General features: G+C 40.5%; 1 protein-coding gene across 7 annotated transcripts in view; it reads right to left on the bottom strand.

Annotated features, from left to right (window-relative positions):
• Positions 1 to 230: 230 nt before the first annotated feature.
• The window catches only part of FAM204A (family with sequence similarity 204 member A), a 39739-nt gene continuing 21752 nt past the window's right edge, over positions 231 to 18217 (bottom strand). For 3 of the 7 annotated variants that reach the window (XM_023546674.2, XM_010588962.3, XM_023546675.2), the window contains exons 8-9: positions 11107 to 11213; positions 231 to 10803 (exon numbers count right to left, since the gene is read on the bottom strand). In XM_023546674.2, the coding sequence (XP_023402442.2) occupies positions 10752 to 10803; positions 11107 to 11213 (159 nt within the window). In that variant the 3' untranslated portion in view covers positions 231 to 10751. Of the gene's footprint in view, positions 10804 to 11106; positions 11214 to 14512; positions 17891 to 18217 lie in introns of those variants that run through there. The other 4 variants (XM_003409103.4, XM_010588960.3, XM_010588961.3 and 1 more) reach the window with 2 other exon arrangements.

The raw sequence follows: 18217 nt of genomic DNA, 5'->3' as shown, positions 1-18217 counted from the left end.
ATGTGCGTGGACTTTGGATTTTCTCTTTCTTTTTTATTTTTGAGTGCGGCTGGCAAGGAAGTAAGTGCCAGGCCGGGATTCCAATTGAGTTCTTTGACGCGGCACCTTTCTTTTCTGTTTTTTTTTTTTTTTTTTTAAATGAAAGTGGCTTACTGAGTAGAGCCTGTCTGTTTGGGGATATGTGCATTTGTATTAATGGAATTAGACTAGTATTTATGCTACATGGTACACCTCCCTCCCTATGGTTTGGGACAAAGCTCATGTAAGTTTCATTGGTTTGTTTTTCCTTCTTGTTCCAGCTTCCCCATTCTGGAAGGAGGTGCTACTCCAAGACAAAGATTCTTCAATTTTAGTATGCATTTTTTTTTTTTAGTCACAGAGGAGCTTGTTGACATGCAGACTCCTGGGCCCTGCCTCCAGAGTTTCTGATTCCTGAGGGCTTTGTGGGACCCTGGAGTTTACATTTCCAATTAAGTGATCTTTCTTGCAGGTGGTACATGGACGACACTTTGAGAATCACTGGAATAGGGGAAAGAATAAAGGCTGGCCTGGATCCCAATCTTGACCCGTTTATGCTAGATTTTTTTTTTATAGGCAGAGGTCTCTCTTAAAACCCCAGCACCTTGGTTTCCTCCGGGGCTTCAAACAGTTTATTCCGATTTGAACCCCTTCTGAGAATTTGCGTTTCTAACAAGTCCCCAGGTGATGCTAATGCTGCAGTTTAGGGACCGATTCTGAGAACCACTAGGAGAGCAGTGGGTCTCAAAATTTATTATACATAAGAATCACCTGAGGATCTTGTTAAACTGTAGATTCCGATTCAGTGTATTTTGGGTGGAAATGCAAGTCCTCAGCAGGGGTCCAATCTGAAATGAACCCGTTTGAAGCCCTGGTTTCCTCAACTACGAAAGAGTGTGTGTGTTCGGCTCCCAGAAAGAGATGGCACAAGAGTATTGTATGGAAACAGTGCTGAAAACATTTTAACTTTTCGGCCTGCTAGAGTAGAACTAAGGTGTCTCACACATTCTAACGCAGGAGCATGTGACACTGAACTCTCAAAGTGTTTAAAAGATTTTCAGTAGAACATTAGCAGTAATTTCAAAGCTTATATTCTCAATCAGTCATGAATATTTATTAAGGACACCAAGACTTCAAATAGCACAATCTTTAACTGGAAGGACAGGTATATATCTGTCCACCTACATGCTCACAAACCCATCCATCCATCCCTCCCTCCAGCCTATGTAAATTGCTGGCTTGCAAACCTGTACCATCAGATTTGCATGAGAATCACCACCTGAGAGCTTTGAAGCAAAACAAAACAGATCCAGATCCCACTCCTGGATATTCAGTAGGTCTGGCTTGGGCTCAGAAACCAATGGCTTCTGATGATTTGATTTCTATGCCCTGGGGTGGGATAGGGGAGAGAGGAGGTAAAAGCCAAGGAAAACTTGGGAGTAAAAAAGGGGGCTTAAAATGAGCCTAAAGTAAGGGAAGGCTAAGCTAGACAGAAGGGTTCAGAACAAACACAAAAGGGGGAATACACAGAAGCCTTTCCCAGACAAGCTCCCCTGGAGCAAGGGGACTGTTACAAAGTCTGAAACGTTACTGTTGTTGTTGTTAGGTGCATCGGGTAGGTTCCAACTCATAGTGACTCCATGTACAACAAAATGAAACACTGCCTAGTCCTGCATCATGCTCACAATCCTTGTTATGCTTGAGCCCATTGTTGCAGACACTGTCAATCCATCTCGTCAAGGGTCGGTCTTCCTCTTTTTCACTGACCCTCCACTTTACCAAGCATACTGTCCTTCTCCAGGACCTGGTGCCTCCTGATAACATGTTCAAAGTACATGAGTCGAAGTCTCTCCATTCTTGCTTTTAAGGAGCATTCTGGTTGTACTTCCAAGACAGATTTGTTCATTCTCCCAGCAGTCCATGGTATATTAAATATTCTTCACCAACACCACAATTCAAAGGCATCAATTCTTCTTCAGTCTTCCTTACTCATCGTCCAGCTTTCACATGCATATGAGGTGACTGAAAATACTATGGCTTGGGTCAGGCGCACATTAGTCCTCAAAGTGACATCTTTGCTTTTTAACATTTTAAAGACATCTTTTGCAAAGATTTGTCCAATGCAATATATCATTTGATTTCTTGACTGCTGCTTGGAAACCCTGGTGGTGTAGTGGTTAAGTGCCACAGCTGCTAACCAAAGGGTCAGCAGTTCGAATCGGCCAGGCGCTCCTTGGAAACTCTATGGGGCAGTTCTATTCTGTCCTATAGGGTCGCTATGAGTCGGAATCAACTCGATGGCACTGGCTTTGGTTTTTGGTTTGGGGCTATTATATAGATTTGTGTTTCCCAAAGTGTCCTGACCAATTACATGAATTGTTAATGTTAGGTGAAAAACAAGACCGTATGTTAAATCAAACTGAGAAGCACTGGGATTGGGTTCAACAAAGATCACCAGGTTTAGTGACTTCTCAGAGTTCCAGTGGGCTCGTGTGATTGTCAGGGTCCCAGTGGAGATAACCTGCAGCATTCCCCAAATATATCCAACCACAGAAACCTGTTTTTCTTCATGAGGCAAGGTTCCATGGAACTTACTTTGGGGGACACTGCTATGTTTATGTCTATGCATTTATCTCTATCTACAGAGATAGATATTTATATATTTCAGTATATCGTACTATAGTAGATGGTTTCCTCTTCCAGTGCTTCTGGTGCCCAAATCCCTGTATAATACCAGCTCTATCCAGTTGTAGGTGCTCATGAGTTTTTGTGTATTTAAACAGCTAATTTTCATACCACCTCAGGGAGGGTTATCACATTCATTCTTGAAATCATAATCACAGCATTTATTATTTCAAATCCAGCAGGCATCCATCCAGGACTCTCAGTCATGTCTACCTCTCATTTAGTCATGACAACCAGGCAAGCTGCATGTTATTTAAACCATTCTGACTTCAAGGCCACCATCCCACACTGCTTGTCCAAAGAGGGCTCCCCTGGATAGATCAGAGCCCGATGCCATGATCAGTGTACATGTGGGTGTGTGCACACACACCCCACTCATCTTGGCAGATGCCAGTCCGTGTACCCATCCCCCAGCTAACAGTGCACAGCTGCCCCTCTTTCTGGAGACTTGCCCTGCACTGAGCGAAGCCCCGCTGCCCACTACCACTCCCACCCACCACCCTGAAGCCCACAGCCATGGGCTGACTGACCTAAGGGTGCAAGAGGCCAGCTCCCTTGCCTCCAAAGAAGTTCAGAGCCCTCCCCTGGGTACCAGGTCAAGGTTGTACCCTGCCCAACTCCTATCTTCCCTATTCTGCTTCATTCCCTCCCCTACTAGTTTTTCCTGAAGTGCACACACACCTTTAATAAATCACTTCCCCAAGACACCTTAGGTGCTGCTTCTGGAAACCCGACCTAAGACACCGCCTATTTTGAACATGGCTTTAATCTTTGGTTTGGCCAAGACCATCAGTGCCCCTCTGATACCAACTCTAACAGCCACCTTACCACTCTTATCCTGCTTGACAGCTCAGCAGCATTTGTTGCTACTGACACATTACCTTTATAAATCTTTCTTCGACCTGTTAGCTGCTGATTCTGATTCTTTCTTTCCTATTGTTCCCATTTAACATCCTTTGTCTCTTCCTTCACCAACCTCTCATGCATTCACACCCAAGGACTGTCCTTTACCCTCTTCTCTTTTTGCACTTGAAGGTGCCCTAAGCAGTTTCGTCCACACCCAGAGCTTTAATTACCAGCTAGATGCTGGAGACATCTAACTGGTGTTCTCCTTTCTAAACCTCTTTCCTCAGCCTGTCTCCTGCACTCACCCTCTCTCTGACATCCAGATCTCAATATACAACTGCTGATTGGACATTTCCAGAAGGATGTCCCCGGGGGCCTTCACACAGGATGTCTAAATAGACCTACATCACTCTTACTCAAAAGCCCGCTCCTCCTCCACTTTCCTCATCCCACACAGCTACCCACACTGACACCCAAGCCTGCCCACACCTCTTCTTTCCCCTCACCCAGATTCTCATCAAGTCTTGTCAAATCTACCACCTCGACACATCTGGTCTTCATGCCTTCCTCTCAATCCCCAACACACTGGTTTAGGCTTTCATAGTTTCTTCCCCCTGCTGTTGAAATGCTTCCTTCCAGCCCACCACTCCTCAAAAGTGAACGTATTTCTTATTTAGTATGTGTTGATCCCCCCTCACTCTCTAGGCTTATCCAAATTCCTAGCATCTCACAAAACTATGTGCTCTGGCTCCAGCCACCCTTGCCAGCATCGTGTCTTTCTGCTGCTCCACCTCCTCACCCCAGTACTCCCCCCCATGCTAACCTCCTTGCTGTGCCCCTCATGTGTCACGCTGCACCTTCTGCCTGGGATGCTCTTGCATCAAATGGTCCACCTGATGAAATCCCAGTCGCCCTTTGTGCCTTACACTAAACATTACCTCTGCCGAGAAGCCTTGCCTGACTTCTGCAGGGTAACTACATTCTTACTGGAGCCCCACTGAGCTGGTAATTCTATTTCAGCACCGATCATACATGGCAATAATTCCTGGGGACCCCTCTGTGCATACCACCTGGTAATATGACTGGCTTTTTTGACTCAATTCTGTCAACAAATCCGAGTGAAAACGACCACATGTATTACACACAGCAGTTTGTGCTACTCAAATCATGCCACAGCAAAACTTGAAGTTATTTAAGTCAGTCATACATGATTTTTTTTTACATACATGATTGAGGCAATGTGGCAGATATTGCTACTTACCAAAAGGTGTTTCCTGTACTGTCTGGGAAACAGCTAGTCTACCTTTCCCGGCCTCCCTGGGAAGGTGTGGTGAGGTAACAAGGTTCTGGCTGGTGTAAAGCGAGCAGAAGTAATGTGTTCCCCTGCCAGGCCAGACCCATAACTTCCCACAAGCGCTCTTCCCCTTTCTGGTCAACTGAGATAGTGACAACCAGGGTACAAAGGAAAGATGGCAGAGCTGCTGTCTGCCTGCGTGTCAGAATGACTGCATGGAGCAGAGCCCTCTGTTGACAGGAATATCCTCGTCTTGCGAGCAAGAAATAAACTTCTACTGTGTTCATTATATGGGGAGGGGGGAGGGCGGTATTTGTTGCAGCAGCTAGCATTACCTAACATGGGCAGGCGCTATGACACAGCCATTCTGATGTAAAAGGACATGTTGATGTAGCCTAAGAAACAAACTCAAAGCTTAAAAAGCCTGAGTAATGTGCAAAACAGACGTCTGCATTCATTTCTGAGTCTTAGCCTATCAATGACCCGCACCTCTACGGTCCCACTCCCTCTAAGGCGAGCAAGTGTGGCTCCACCACTGAGCTGTGACTGTAGCTAACTGTCTAGACAGGCAACTTGGCATCCTGGGTTTTCTTCTTACTGTCTTACATTCAGGAAACCATCTGAAGTGATACAAGCTCAGGTTCTTTGCAGATTCAAGTCACCTTATGGTCACTGTTTCTAGAGTACTGCTGCTGTTGGGTACCATGGTCTATTTTCATGTCACAATTAAGACTGTTTTTGTTAAAAGATTTTGGGTTTTAAGAAGCCACTTACACTTCGCAGTCACCCAGATACTGCTTGCCTTTTTTAAATTAGTGAAAAAAAGAATATATATTCCTTCTGGTGTAGAGAGAATATACTCACATAACTAATATTTGTAGGTCTAGGTTACTTATTACACATTGATTATTTCTTTGTATGTAGCAAACAAAAAGTCACTGATTTTCTAATAGCCTACCTGAAAATCATGTTGTCCAAAATCTACGTTACCTACATGTTCTATTAGACTGCGTACTTCAGAGAACATGCCTTAGTCATCTTTGTATCCACAAGAGCTTAATGTCTTATTAGCGTTAGTAGGTGTTTAGTACATGTTCCTTAGATATTATGTAGGGAGGAATTCAAAGAAATTCAAAGCTTCATTGTTTCACTATTCCTTATGACATTCATAATTTACTTCTTCTAGTATCTCCCACATTACAAATGAAAACACTTTTTACTCTGGGTAGTCAGAATTGTATGCTATCCATCAAACAATAAAACATTTATAGCTGAGGCACATTCTGCCTAAAGATGAAGTGATATATTAACTTCTTGATCAAATGCCAGAACTTACAGATGAATATGAAAGACATCAATAATTACAGCTTGTACTGGAGCTGTTCGTTTCTAAATCTAAGTTCAATGAACAAGTAATAACTGGACAGACACACCCTTCAGAAATTAGAGGTGGGAAAAGATTACCTCATTCCATACCTGTCACCTGGCAGGCCCCCTGCAGCAATTCAGCAGGAGGCAGCCCTGGGCCCAGGAGGAGGTGTGGGCAGGGGCTTTTAGGATGATGCCAGCAAACAGGCACAGGAGGCCTGTTGTGGGAGCACCAGGCAGCGACGCTCCTCTCAACCACTACCTCCCTTCCCCTTCTAGTGCCTTCTATTCTGTGCTTCCTTACATAAGAAACCCGGTCTGGATACAAAATGCAAGTACTTAAATTCTAATTTTTAAAAAATGCCATGTCACTTGTAAATTTTTTAAGCTTTTATACTTGAATCTAAAAAGGGGTTACTAATAAAAAGATTAATTATCCCTCAGCTAATTCTTGATTTTACAAGCACATCTAAAGATACAACCTACTGCATGGCAATTAACAGGCAATGCAACCAAAAGGCTGTACACTTGTACTCCCAGGGTCAAGAATACAAAAGCCAGTATGGCGGGAAGCTACTCCAGCAGGAAGCTACTCCAGCAGCACTGCTGTATTAGAAGATGTTCTAGCAAAGTGAACACACTCCTCCAAAACCGAGGAGGAAAGATGCTGCTGAAGGGGCAACACGACTCAGCTTCACCCTAGAGCAAAATGGTTTGACACCTTTTAAACATTCGTCAGGGCAATCTTGATCTGCCACATGCTGTCAGGTTCTCAGCTGAAGTCAGGAAGCTCTTTCCCAGTAAGTCTCTGAGCTAATTACACATCAAGGATGTACTTTGTTTTGTTATCTTTTAAGGTGAGCAGGGTGATGGGAGAATAAAATAATAAAGACAAAAGTAAATTCAGTTCTGCTCATTTATTAAAATATACAGAACACTCCCTACTTAAAAAATGGAAAATGGGTCTTATTGTCTCAGTATGACTCAAAGGGCAAGAACAGATCTATTCTTGATATACTGATATACATTCATAAAGTAATCTCTTGAGAGTTTATTACAACTTACTCTAACACATACTCTATTTTCTAGCATCAGGTCTCCTACTAACCTAAATGTGAAAACCTTGAAAGACACTGTGATCACTTCATAATAAAAATTAATTACTTGAAATACATTTCCCTGGGTTTAAAATGCCTTAGACTTTTCAAAGTACTTTTGGATCCATTCTGTGTTAGAAGGCACTGATGCCACAAATACCAATCTACATTTGGTTTTGGAAAAGATTTTCGTGTACATATCTTGTCCAAATATTACTATTTGTTTCATGAAAGTCGGGACTAAGACTTTAGTAGAGTGTAAATTTTAAGCCAATGAATAAACAGTTGGCTTGAAAAAATATTAAATTGACATGCAAAGCATTTGTTGCTCTGCCAGATCCTAAAAATAAAAGCAACTTCTGCCAACATGGAAAAACTTGAATTGTTTCAAGTGGGCTCTGAATCTGACGACTAGGTTTCACTAAGCTAATTTTCCAAAATGGGGCCTGGCATGGCATCAATTAATTTTCCAACCTTTATTATCTCTTAAAAAAAACAAGCCACAATTGGCAGCTTATTTAAATATCGACCTCATACAAAATGTCTCATAGTTAGCATTTCTAAAAAATCGATATCTTTACCTAACAACTGGAAATTTGAGCATTTTGAAAATTATATCTGCATATTTTAAGAATTAAAATATTCTTATGAGAATAAAGAAATAAATTCATTAAAATATTTAAAAGACAACATTTTAGACAAAAGGTATCAAAGAAATCAATAGGTTTTAAATGTGAAGTTCTAAGCTGTTATTCAAAGTTCAGATTACATTTTATCCCTGTCCTTGGCCTGCCTCTCCCGTACCTGTCTGCTTAAAAAACAAAGTGTGTTTAAAACACGGAGTTAGAGATTTACAATCAGTTGCAAAAACCTGTTCAACTACTGATTTACAGTCTCGGAGATGTATTTAACTCTGTCATCAGAACTAATTATAACAAACCTGAGATTATATATTCAAACTTTCCTTTCGGTGAAAGAAACAGAATGTTCTGCTGAAAATTAGAAACATCCTGAGGGCTCCCAAACAAGAATGCACTACCAACTTTACTTCTCAAAATCAGCGCTGTAAAGCTCAAAATTACTGTTCTTTAGTAAGTTGTTTTAGCCTACAGTAGTTAAACAGTAAATCACTGCTACATTAATGCCATACCGATGGCCTGAAACATAGTCATCTCAGTTAACGGTAACTGACGTTTATGTTACTAATCTCACTCAGGCATTCTGGTGGAGTATGAGTACATGTCGAAGCTTCAGGGACTCAAGTTATTAGTAATCCAAAAAGAATCCGTATTTCAATGTGACCAGAATGGGGAGGACACTCTTGGGCAACCCTGGCAGTCTAGGAATAATGGCCCCATGTGACTGCTTTAATGAATAAAATGTCTAATTCACATTAAAACTGGTGAAACAAAACCAGTCCCAAATGATATGCCAGCAGGGCCAACCCAAGACAGCCAGCGTCTTCCACTCCCTCATTCCTTCCTCCTGCCCCCAATACCTAATGTCCTTAACTTTCCTGCTATACCAGAATGCTTTGGAGCTTTGCACAAACCATGCCCCAAGAAGTGTGGGCTTACAAGATGACTCCCCTTATCAAGTGAGTTACAATGCACCCCTCTAGGTGAGCATCCTGCCGAGGGCACTGAGGGGCAACTGCTGGCACTGCAGCAGGCTGAAGAAGGCCTTCTCGTCTGGGGCTCTCACCATCAGGCCCTACCAGAGGCCACTGTGCAAGGAGTCAACATGGTAAGAGTGGTGACGAGTGCCTGCCAAGGGTCACTCAATGCTCGAAGGATGTGGAAATAAGAAAAAGAAAAATGAGGCTGAGGCCAAGGGGAAATGCCCACCTCGGGACCCTATGTATCTGCCTGTTCAAAGACGAGATGTTTAATGTTTCAAACAAAACTACTGGATTGTGTAGTGGATTTTCCCCGCACAGGGGTTTTTAGAGGAAAGGCCCCTCCCTATAAGTTAGTCTTCATCTATAGGATTTTGAAATGTGATGTTCTAGGCAAGCAGTACATAGTTCTATCAACAAAACAGAACAGGAAATATCAAATCATAACAAGTAAGATCTTACAATATTCAGTCTGAATACCTTTTGATGATGGTTTCTGTAAGTAGAAACACAATCTTCTAAAACCTTGCTTTCTCTATACTGGCTTTTCTCAAACAAGTAGAAATGAGCTTTGTTCTCGTAAGTAGTAACTAGTTATTTATTCACTTATTCTGGAACACAGAAACATTAAACATGGCACCATAAATTGGTATAATGTTACTATTATACAAGACTAAAAGTAACAAAATGATTAGTATAATCATGACTCATTTTATATGTTCCTGAATTTATATTATGCACCCAGAGAACGTTTATATTAGACAGCTAGCAAAAAGAACCTCTGATGAGGGCTGAGAAAGGGAGGCGAACTGCTGAAAACCACGGTGAGCATGGATACGAGGCAGTGCCAAAAGGCCAAGGGCCTGACAAGGCAATCACAGTGTCCAACTGTGGTCTCGTTTGCTGGCTTGTTATATGGTTTCTCAAAGCCCTTCCCAGTTAGGACTCTGAAATGCACTATGAAAACTACTTTGTATGGTACTAATTCTTTCTTTATCCTGAGTATTTAATCTTTTAAGGAGTAACAGGAAGAGGAGCTAAAAACAACCAAACCACATTCTTAGAAGGTCCAGAGTGGTACCGTCCTGAGTTATAACTGTCTGTTTAATATAGTTATACCATTTTCTCTTCTAAGAACTATTTCATAACTTAAAGAATGACATGGCTGAGAGAAAGATTTAGGAAGACAGTTCCATGCAGGGCTGAATTTAAATCATCCCCCAAATACTACAGTATATGATGTTCTTTATTGAAGTATTATATCTGAAAGTACACAAAAATTAATCAATTGCTTTTACCATGTGACTATGACATATCACCTCTACTGCCTCCCAATAAAGAGTCAAGAATAACTTTTATAACATTAAGGTAATTAAAGTCAGTGGTGAAAGACAGAATCAAGTGAGACTTCCTTAGCACTTATGACCAATCCATCATAAATACCAATCTTAAAAACCACATTCCAGAATAAGTGCAGTTAAACCAAGTACAGACAAGAAAGTTCAAGGAGCTCGCTGGCTACGTTATACCAAACGGATAAAAAGTAAAACTGACTGTATTATAGGTCTACATAAATAAATAAATGAATTCTATCATTTCTTTCTCTGTGTATGCTTAGATTTCTCATACCAATCACAGAAAACTCCGCTTCAATAGGATAAGCTCCCCAGAAAAAGACTGAAAAGGTTTGATAATCAACTCCCAAATTTTAGACTTTGTTTATCTACTTCTATCAGTTTCTTGACGTATTTAATATATGCAGGAAAATCTCTTCAGTAAATTGAGCACTTGGAAGTCTAGAAAGATCTTGAAGAACTCTGGCAAGTTACATATATCCCATGTTGCTTTTGGTTTCCCATCTCTTCTTTGCTTCAAATCTAAAATGAAGAGCATAAAAATCTTGATTTATTTCTAAAGTAAAATAATTACTTTTGCTAAAGTAACATGTTTACTAAGTGCCCAAAGTAAAGCAACCTTAAAAAATTTTCACAGACTCCATTACAAACTAAACATCAAACAGGAGGAAGAAATGCCTCCATATTTATAAGCTGATAAACATTCAGAGACAAAGAACAAAATGAATCAAAATTACATACAAACTGGATTCACAAAATGTATGAACAGGATTTCTCAAACTCCTATGGAATTAGTAGAATTACTGCGAAAAATCTTAACCTTACCCCCATGCAAGTTTCTTCTTTTTTCGAACAACCTGTGAATTTTCAGCCTCCTTTTTGGCTTTTACAAAGTTGTGACAGGCAATAGCTTTGGCAATTTTAACTCCAAGCTAAGAATTGTAAAAAAGAAAAAAGAAAAAAAAAAGTGAAAATAAATCTTCCAGCTAATACAAAAATTACAATACAAATACTTAAGAACCCATGGGTAAGAAAACCACGTCTAGATTTTAGAAATCCTTTTACTCAGGTCCCTCGAACAACCAAAGTGTAACGAATACACAGAGACTGCCTGTATTTCCCTTACCCCCCGGGCTGTATTTCCCTTACTCCCCGAGTGACCTTTCACCCTCGCTGTTTCAGTCTCCTGGATGGCAATGCAGCCCAAACCCAGGCGCCTTAGGGTCCATGAAGGTGGTGATGAGGGCGCGTGGCATTTCACATTTCGGTAGGCCCAACGGGAACTCACCCCTGATAAGACTGCACAGACTGACAGAGACATCAAGTGCCTTTGCTCTGGGCTAGAATTACGGCAACTCAGTATGGTCACACCAGTTATCTCCTGCTCATCAGGAGCTCTGACTGGCAGTTATAGATGTGATTAATACAACATGGGAAAGCTAATTACTCCTTCATAAACGTACTTTGTAAGACAGGCAACTGCTTTTAATTCACTGAAAGAAAAAAAAGAATAAAAGGAGTGCTAAGAGGTGGAAAGGCTGGGCACCAGGACCACAGTACCTGTGTGTGGCCTTTGCCAGTCCCTCTGTCCAGGCTCCACTTATGCCCAACTGCCAGTCCTGCAGGTCCACTCAAAAGGAATCCCCCTCCTGGAAGTCTTCACTAACTCAACCCCAAATCATCTTTGCTCTCTGTATTTCAATGGCCCTTTAGCTTCTCTGCTGTCACTTTACAGTCCTCATTCTTTGCTCTACACAGCTCTCTGGCTGCAAGAGCTATTTCTCAGCAAGTTTCTTCAGCACAGACACACTGCTATCTTCTAGCTTTCGTGGGCTTATTTTAAAAATGCCCACCTACGTGGACTGCTCAAAGTATCTGATAAGACCCAGTTTAAACAACAAAGACTAAAAATCTCTTCCTGGTGTTCCTTGCCTCACCTATCTCTTCTAAAGGACAAGTAGACTTGTGGAATAGAAGAAATGACCCGGAAGCCACTCTGAAGTCAACATGTTAAAGCCCAGGTTGTACGGATCTGTTCATACATAGTAAGGCAGGTAGGAGGTCAAAAGCACACGAAGCCAATTTAGGACAGCAGGCTTGACGTTCCTTCCAGCTTACCTTGGAGAACAATTTCCTTTAGGGTGGACAGACAAGTCGTAATCAAGCCCTGACTAGAGTTCATTAATCAGAACAAAAATAGATCTGGGTTTTCAGCCCAAGGAAGAATATACATAAAGAATGGAAGCAACCTGACAATTAAACCAAGGTGCTGAATTGGTCAATGCCCAGAGAAAAGCCATTGAAGAAAGAATGACGGATTCTGACTTGTGAGAGCCCACTTGGGCAAGAAAACCAATCCCAGTGTCCTCTCCAAATGCTGAACCAATATTAGCAGCCCTACTGTTGCTACCATCTTTTTTCATAAGGACACCATTCATTCAACAAATACTACCGAGGGCACAAATGCATTGGTTTGCCAGGCACTGTTCTAGGTGCTGGAGTGACAGTGTCGAACAAAACAGGGCTTACTTGCAAACTGGGGGCCCAGGGAGAAAGGGTTTTTAGTTACATGTGACTGCTTCAATACTGGCCTTGTTTCTTTGGTTCTCTTTTCATTACTGGTTCTTAATCAGGGAAAAGTTAATCAATGTCACTAACCACCACAAAAGGCTAAGAACCAAAGGCCTGTAGCATCATCATCTAAGGAGAAAATGAACTTCTGGCAGGATGTTGTGGCACAATTTCTCATCAAGATGGATTTCCTACCCACTGAGAAACTACCCATTTGTCAAAAATATAAAAAATCAAGTTAGCACCTGTCAGATTCAAACAAATCCCCAAACTGACTGGCTCAACTTTTATTTCTTGTTTCACCTGAAGTCTACTCTGGATTGGCAGGGCTTCTATCCTGTGGTGCCACCATCTTGACATGTGGCTTTCAGGGTCATGATGGCAGAAGAAGAGTGAGCTGGGAGGTCTCACGCTGGCTCTTAAATGCTTTAGACCAGAAGTGACACAGTCTGTCTGCTCACAGCCCACTGGTAGGAACTGCTCACATGGCTCCATCTAAACACGCGGGGCTGGGAAATACGGGGATGCAATGGGCTGTCTGGTGAGCAGGAAACGCACCTATGAGCGTTTACTCCTGCCACAAAGCATCACTTGATATGCAGGTTTAAGATGTGCGAGAGCTCTCTCCACATTCCTGTGGAACATTTAGTCTCTTCCCCATCCCCAGCCCCCAAATGATAAAATACAGAAATCTATATTTTTCCATTAACTGCATTCTGATGCATGATACGTCAAATGCAAATCTGTTATATGATATAGCTTTGCTAAGTCCCTAAAAATAACGTAACCCCCTGCAAAAACGACTCACGCAGCTAGCTGGTCCTATATTTAAATTGAGCCTACACTTTGTGTAAGAAACAAAAATGACCTGAACCATCTCTGCCACATAACCATTAACCAGCCATCCAATAAAATTATTTTCCAAAATTGTTGTAAAATTAAGATATACAGTGAAACCTGTGAGAGCTAGAACTCAACGGGACTGCCTTGTTTTTATTCTTGTTTTCTGCCTTTGACAGATGCAGTCTTACCACCTTTCTATTGCTCTTTTTAGTGGAAAACATTTGCGTTTTCCTTCTCCGACAGGTTTCCACCTTACACAGGTTCTGGCTTTACCGGGATTTACCGTGGTTGGCGTTCTGAACTTATTGAAACTTCCCAATACGGGTTTTCTGGATTGGGAACAGACAAAAGAAGAGCACCTCGGTGTCTGGACAGGGGCCTCTTCACCTCCACGAGGCCAGGTACTCTGAGAATGTAAAAGCTTTTGGTTCTGCAGTAGCACTAAGGCCAACCCAGCACCAAAGCAGAGTTAGAGCAAATGTTCCTTAAGACATAGTATAAACTTGTTAAAAATAATTCATTACAACACATTAAGCAAGTATTCACATGAGAGGGTGCCATCAATTTTGTGAGCTAAGTAAATATAATAAGCGACTGGGTACACAGACAGACCTGTGGCTGTAAAAGATATATTTTCTAACTCTATTTTACCTTGGGCTAGGCTAAATGGAATGTTCTTCAACTGATGCACAGTAAACAGGCCTGGTCTACATATTTTATGGGAAAAATCTTTTAGCTCGTACTGATGAGGAAAAGTCATATCCTTTTTAGTGTCCTTCAGATGCTTAAAATGAACGTGTTTCACTTATTTCTGCGAAGAAAGAAGAATGGAAATGTTTTTTCATTCTACGGGATACGAAGACCTATGGAAGAGAGAGTTGAGAAGAAATGCATTTTCCCAGGCAAGACGGCTAATCCCAGTGCCAGAATATAAAGGAATATCGTCCCGTGTTTCAGTGTTGCAAACAAATAATATAGGCCTACAAGAATACCCCTTTTGCTTCTGTCAAAAAGAAAAATGCCATCTTCATGCCCTATGTAAACATCACAAAAGCTTGGCCAATGGTTTTTATGTTAAAAAACTGTTTCGGGGCATCAGATAACTACAGCAACACAATGTGGAAAGAAATTTCTTAAAATGAAAAAAATATATACAGGAGTTTTTATATGTGTAGCCAAAGTACCAGCATTTTCCATATAGAACATCCAATATTTTGCTGCATTTTAATTAAGGTGTCTAAACATTATCACAAAGAACTGCAAATTGGTCAGAGCACGCGGTAAGGAAAATTAAGCTCTAAAGGCTTTTTATCACCATATTTCAGGAACCAAGGGTGTAAAATGTTCTAATTTGGGATATATTAAAAGCCATAAAAGGTCTTTCAAAAAGATTAATGGTACTTTGCTTGGATTTAAGATAAGGGCTTTAGCTGGTTGGAAAAGCAGGGCCCTGGCTGGACCCTGGAGGCATTCATCTTTACAGCCACTTGGAAGATTTGTAAAAGCGGCTGCATAACCTCAAGCAAGAGCACGGCGACATTTTTTTAATTCCTTTCAATTTTACAGGTTTAGCGAGTGTAAACCACACAGGCCTGTAAAATAGACACAATGGCACGTCCTTGTAATACAGTACAGATTTTTAAAAGACAAACTTTCAAAATAAAGTTAGTTTTCCTTGCAAAATCTTGCCAGTATAAAGTTGGCTGATAATCATTTGAAGCATCTGATTCAAAGCGGCTTAATCTGGCTTAACTGTAAACTTCTTATCCATTTCATAAAATATTTTACTCATCTCAAAATTGCTAGCTTGTAACAGATTTATGAAGTCTTCCTCCCTTTTGAACACTTTCAAGGCACTTATTTAAAAATACCAATTATCATACTTTAACTTTTGATGGAATAATAGGTCTCTATGAAAAATATTTATGCCATTCTCTTTTGTTCTTTAATTAAATGAAAACAGATGTTTTCTGAAGTAAAGCGGAACCATTACTGGAGCACTTAAAGTGTTAAGGTCTTTAATTTTTATATCAGTTTGGTCGACAATTCCTGATTGTCTTTACTCAAGCTCAACATTAATGTCAAGCAAGTTACCTAGGAGACGAAAGAGATCAAAGAGACAAAAACCCCTCCAATGTCTGATTAATCAAGCCTGCAAACAGCTTATTTCTTTTAGCCTGCATGCAAGTATGAAAATGAGATTCTGGGAGCCGAACGTTGTGCAGATTTGTTCATTCTTATCAGAACAAAGCCAGCGGCAGCTTATTTCATGGATCATTGGCACTGTCATCAGTGCTACACAGAACGGGTGACAGCTCCTCATTTTGAGGCTTGAACAAAATTAGCAAAAAGTCGGCACAAATTAGCCTCTCATCTTTTTAGTAATATGACATTATTCATTTACTTTTTATCCAATTTTTAATTTTTTCCTTGTCAGCTATCCCTTTCTAGTGTCTCTTGCATGGCATCATAAAATGCCTCCTTTTAAAAAACAACCAAAGAAATAGCCCAAGTTGGAATAACATGCAAAGTTCAAAAAGCAAGTAGGAAAAAGCACTTCCACTGACTAATAACACTGTCATTTTTGGAACTTTCAAACCTTTGTGCTAATATTGGTAAACAGCTCCGGATGCCACGCAGTTACGGAGCTGGCGGGACATTACAGGAAAGGGTACTTTGTGGCTGCTGTGTTTCATGCAAACCACAACGCGATACGGTATGCGCTACAGTAAATTCAGGTTGTCTGCTTTGGGATGGGGACCTTTCTCTCCATGGTCACACCTGAGATGCCGAAGCTCTCTCTGTTGTCAGCAAATAAGCCATGCCACGTCCAGTCATTTAAACTCTGACTTTAAATCGAGTCATTTTCTCTGTTATAGGAAATAGCCTAATTGCACTGTCATCTTAAAATGTGCACGCCCAGGTTTGCACATGCTTGTGTAGTAAGTGTGTGTGTGTGTGTGTGGATGTATACACCTAATCATTTTTTATACCCTACAATTTCATATCACCGAAAGCTACATGGTTTTTATTTTAAAGCAAAACCTAACAAATCCTATTCTAAAAATACATCAAAAAGATATATATACATATATATGTATATATGTCTGCTTATATATTTTATTATATATCATATATATGAACCACCTTGCAATGTATACAATGTATATATTTGGTCCATAAGGTGTGTGAAGATATAGTTTGATTCCTATACTCGACTTTGATTTCATAGTGAAATAGTTTACATAACACCTGTTTTAATGATGACTATTAAGGCTTCAAATTATATGTAGATTACAGTATTCCAAATGAGGGAGAAAAGATGTTATACTGTTGAAATTACTCCTGGATATAGACATTTACATTCAGGCAACTTACTCCATTCATAGGGGAAAAAAGCATTAAAAAATTAACCATAAGCTGTTAGATGCTTTACACAGTCCCCATAAGACAGTTTTTTTAAAGAACTGTAGTACTGTTTTCAGCAATTTCTTTATCTCTGTTCTTCTAAGAAAGCTTATTAACAAGCTTTGAACTTAAAATCACATTTACAATAATGTGCCATCAACAGTTTTATAAGCTAATTAGAAAAAGATTAATTAATGACTGGCTGCTAATAAAATGGCAATCATGAAGAAAGAAACCAAGGGTGCTAAGCTTCAACTACCACCAATTAAGAGCTAATTACAAACAAATTATATATGTGTTTTGCTGTGGGCTTTAATTTACTAAAATGGTTTTAATTAAAAGAGAAAACATGCTGATTAATTGAACTGCAGAAAAAATCTACAGTATAAACTGCTTTGTCTGTCTCTTTAATTAGACTTGTAACATCTGAAATCTTTTTTTCAAGGTTTGTTAAAAGCACAGATAAACATAATTAAAAGAGAGCATGAGGAACGCCTCTCTAGGTGAGCACCCAATCACACCCAAAGGTTAAAAGCAAACACCCCTCCGCGATGAGTCGATGGAGGCACACCTAAAAACCCCAGAGAGACTCTGTCGCTGAGTACTATCTGATTTTTGCAATGTTAAAATACTCCATCTTTAAGGCTGTGCACATTTTTGAATGGCAATGAATACATCTTTAGATTCCCAATGTTAAGGAATTCGACCCTCCCTTACCTCTACAGACATTGCTTGTCTTCCATGCATCTTGCTAATTGTTCATCTACACGTAATAGCTGAATTGCTTCTAAGAATTAAGGAGAACAAGGCTTCAAAGAATTAAAATAACCATTTAAAAGGCTCCTGACTATGCTCAGACCATAAAGTGATACACAGAGGTACAGTTAAATAAAAAAAGCACTGAGAGATGACCGAGGTTAACAAAAGTCAGTCCTGATGACCCCCAACAGACACACGTGCCCCTTGCCAAGCTGAGAGCTCCCACCTCTCTAGGTAGCTGACCAAGCTTCTGACCAGCAAAAAAAAGGCCTATTCCACTGGGACTTTTTCCTCTCCGGTGTCCTGTATTCTTTACCATTGCTTACCAGAGAAATATACCACAAAGAAAATGGTC

Source organism: Loxodonta africana, chromosome 16 (assembly GCF_030014295.1).
Source record: "Loxodonta africana isolate mLoxAfr1 chromosome 16, mLoxAfr1.hap2, whole genome shotgun sequence".
Taxonomy (NCBI): Eukaryota; Metazoa; Chordata; class Mammalia; order Proboscidea; family Elephantidae; genus Loxodonta; species Loxodonta africana.
The sequence above is the reverse complement of the archived record's forward strand: the minus strand, read 5'-3'. Positions and strand labels throughout refer to the sequence as shown.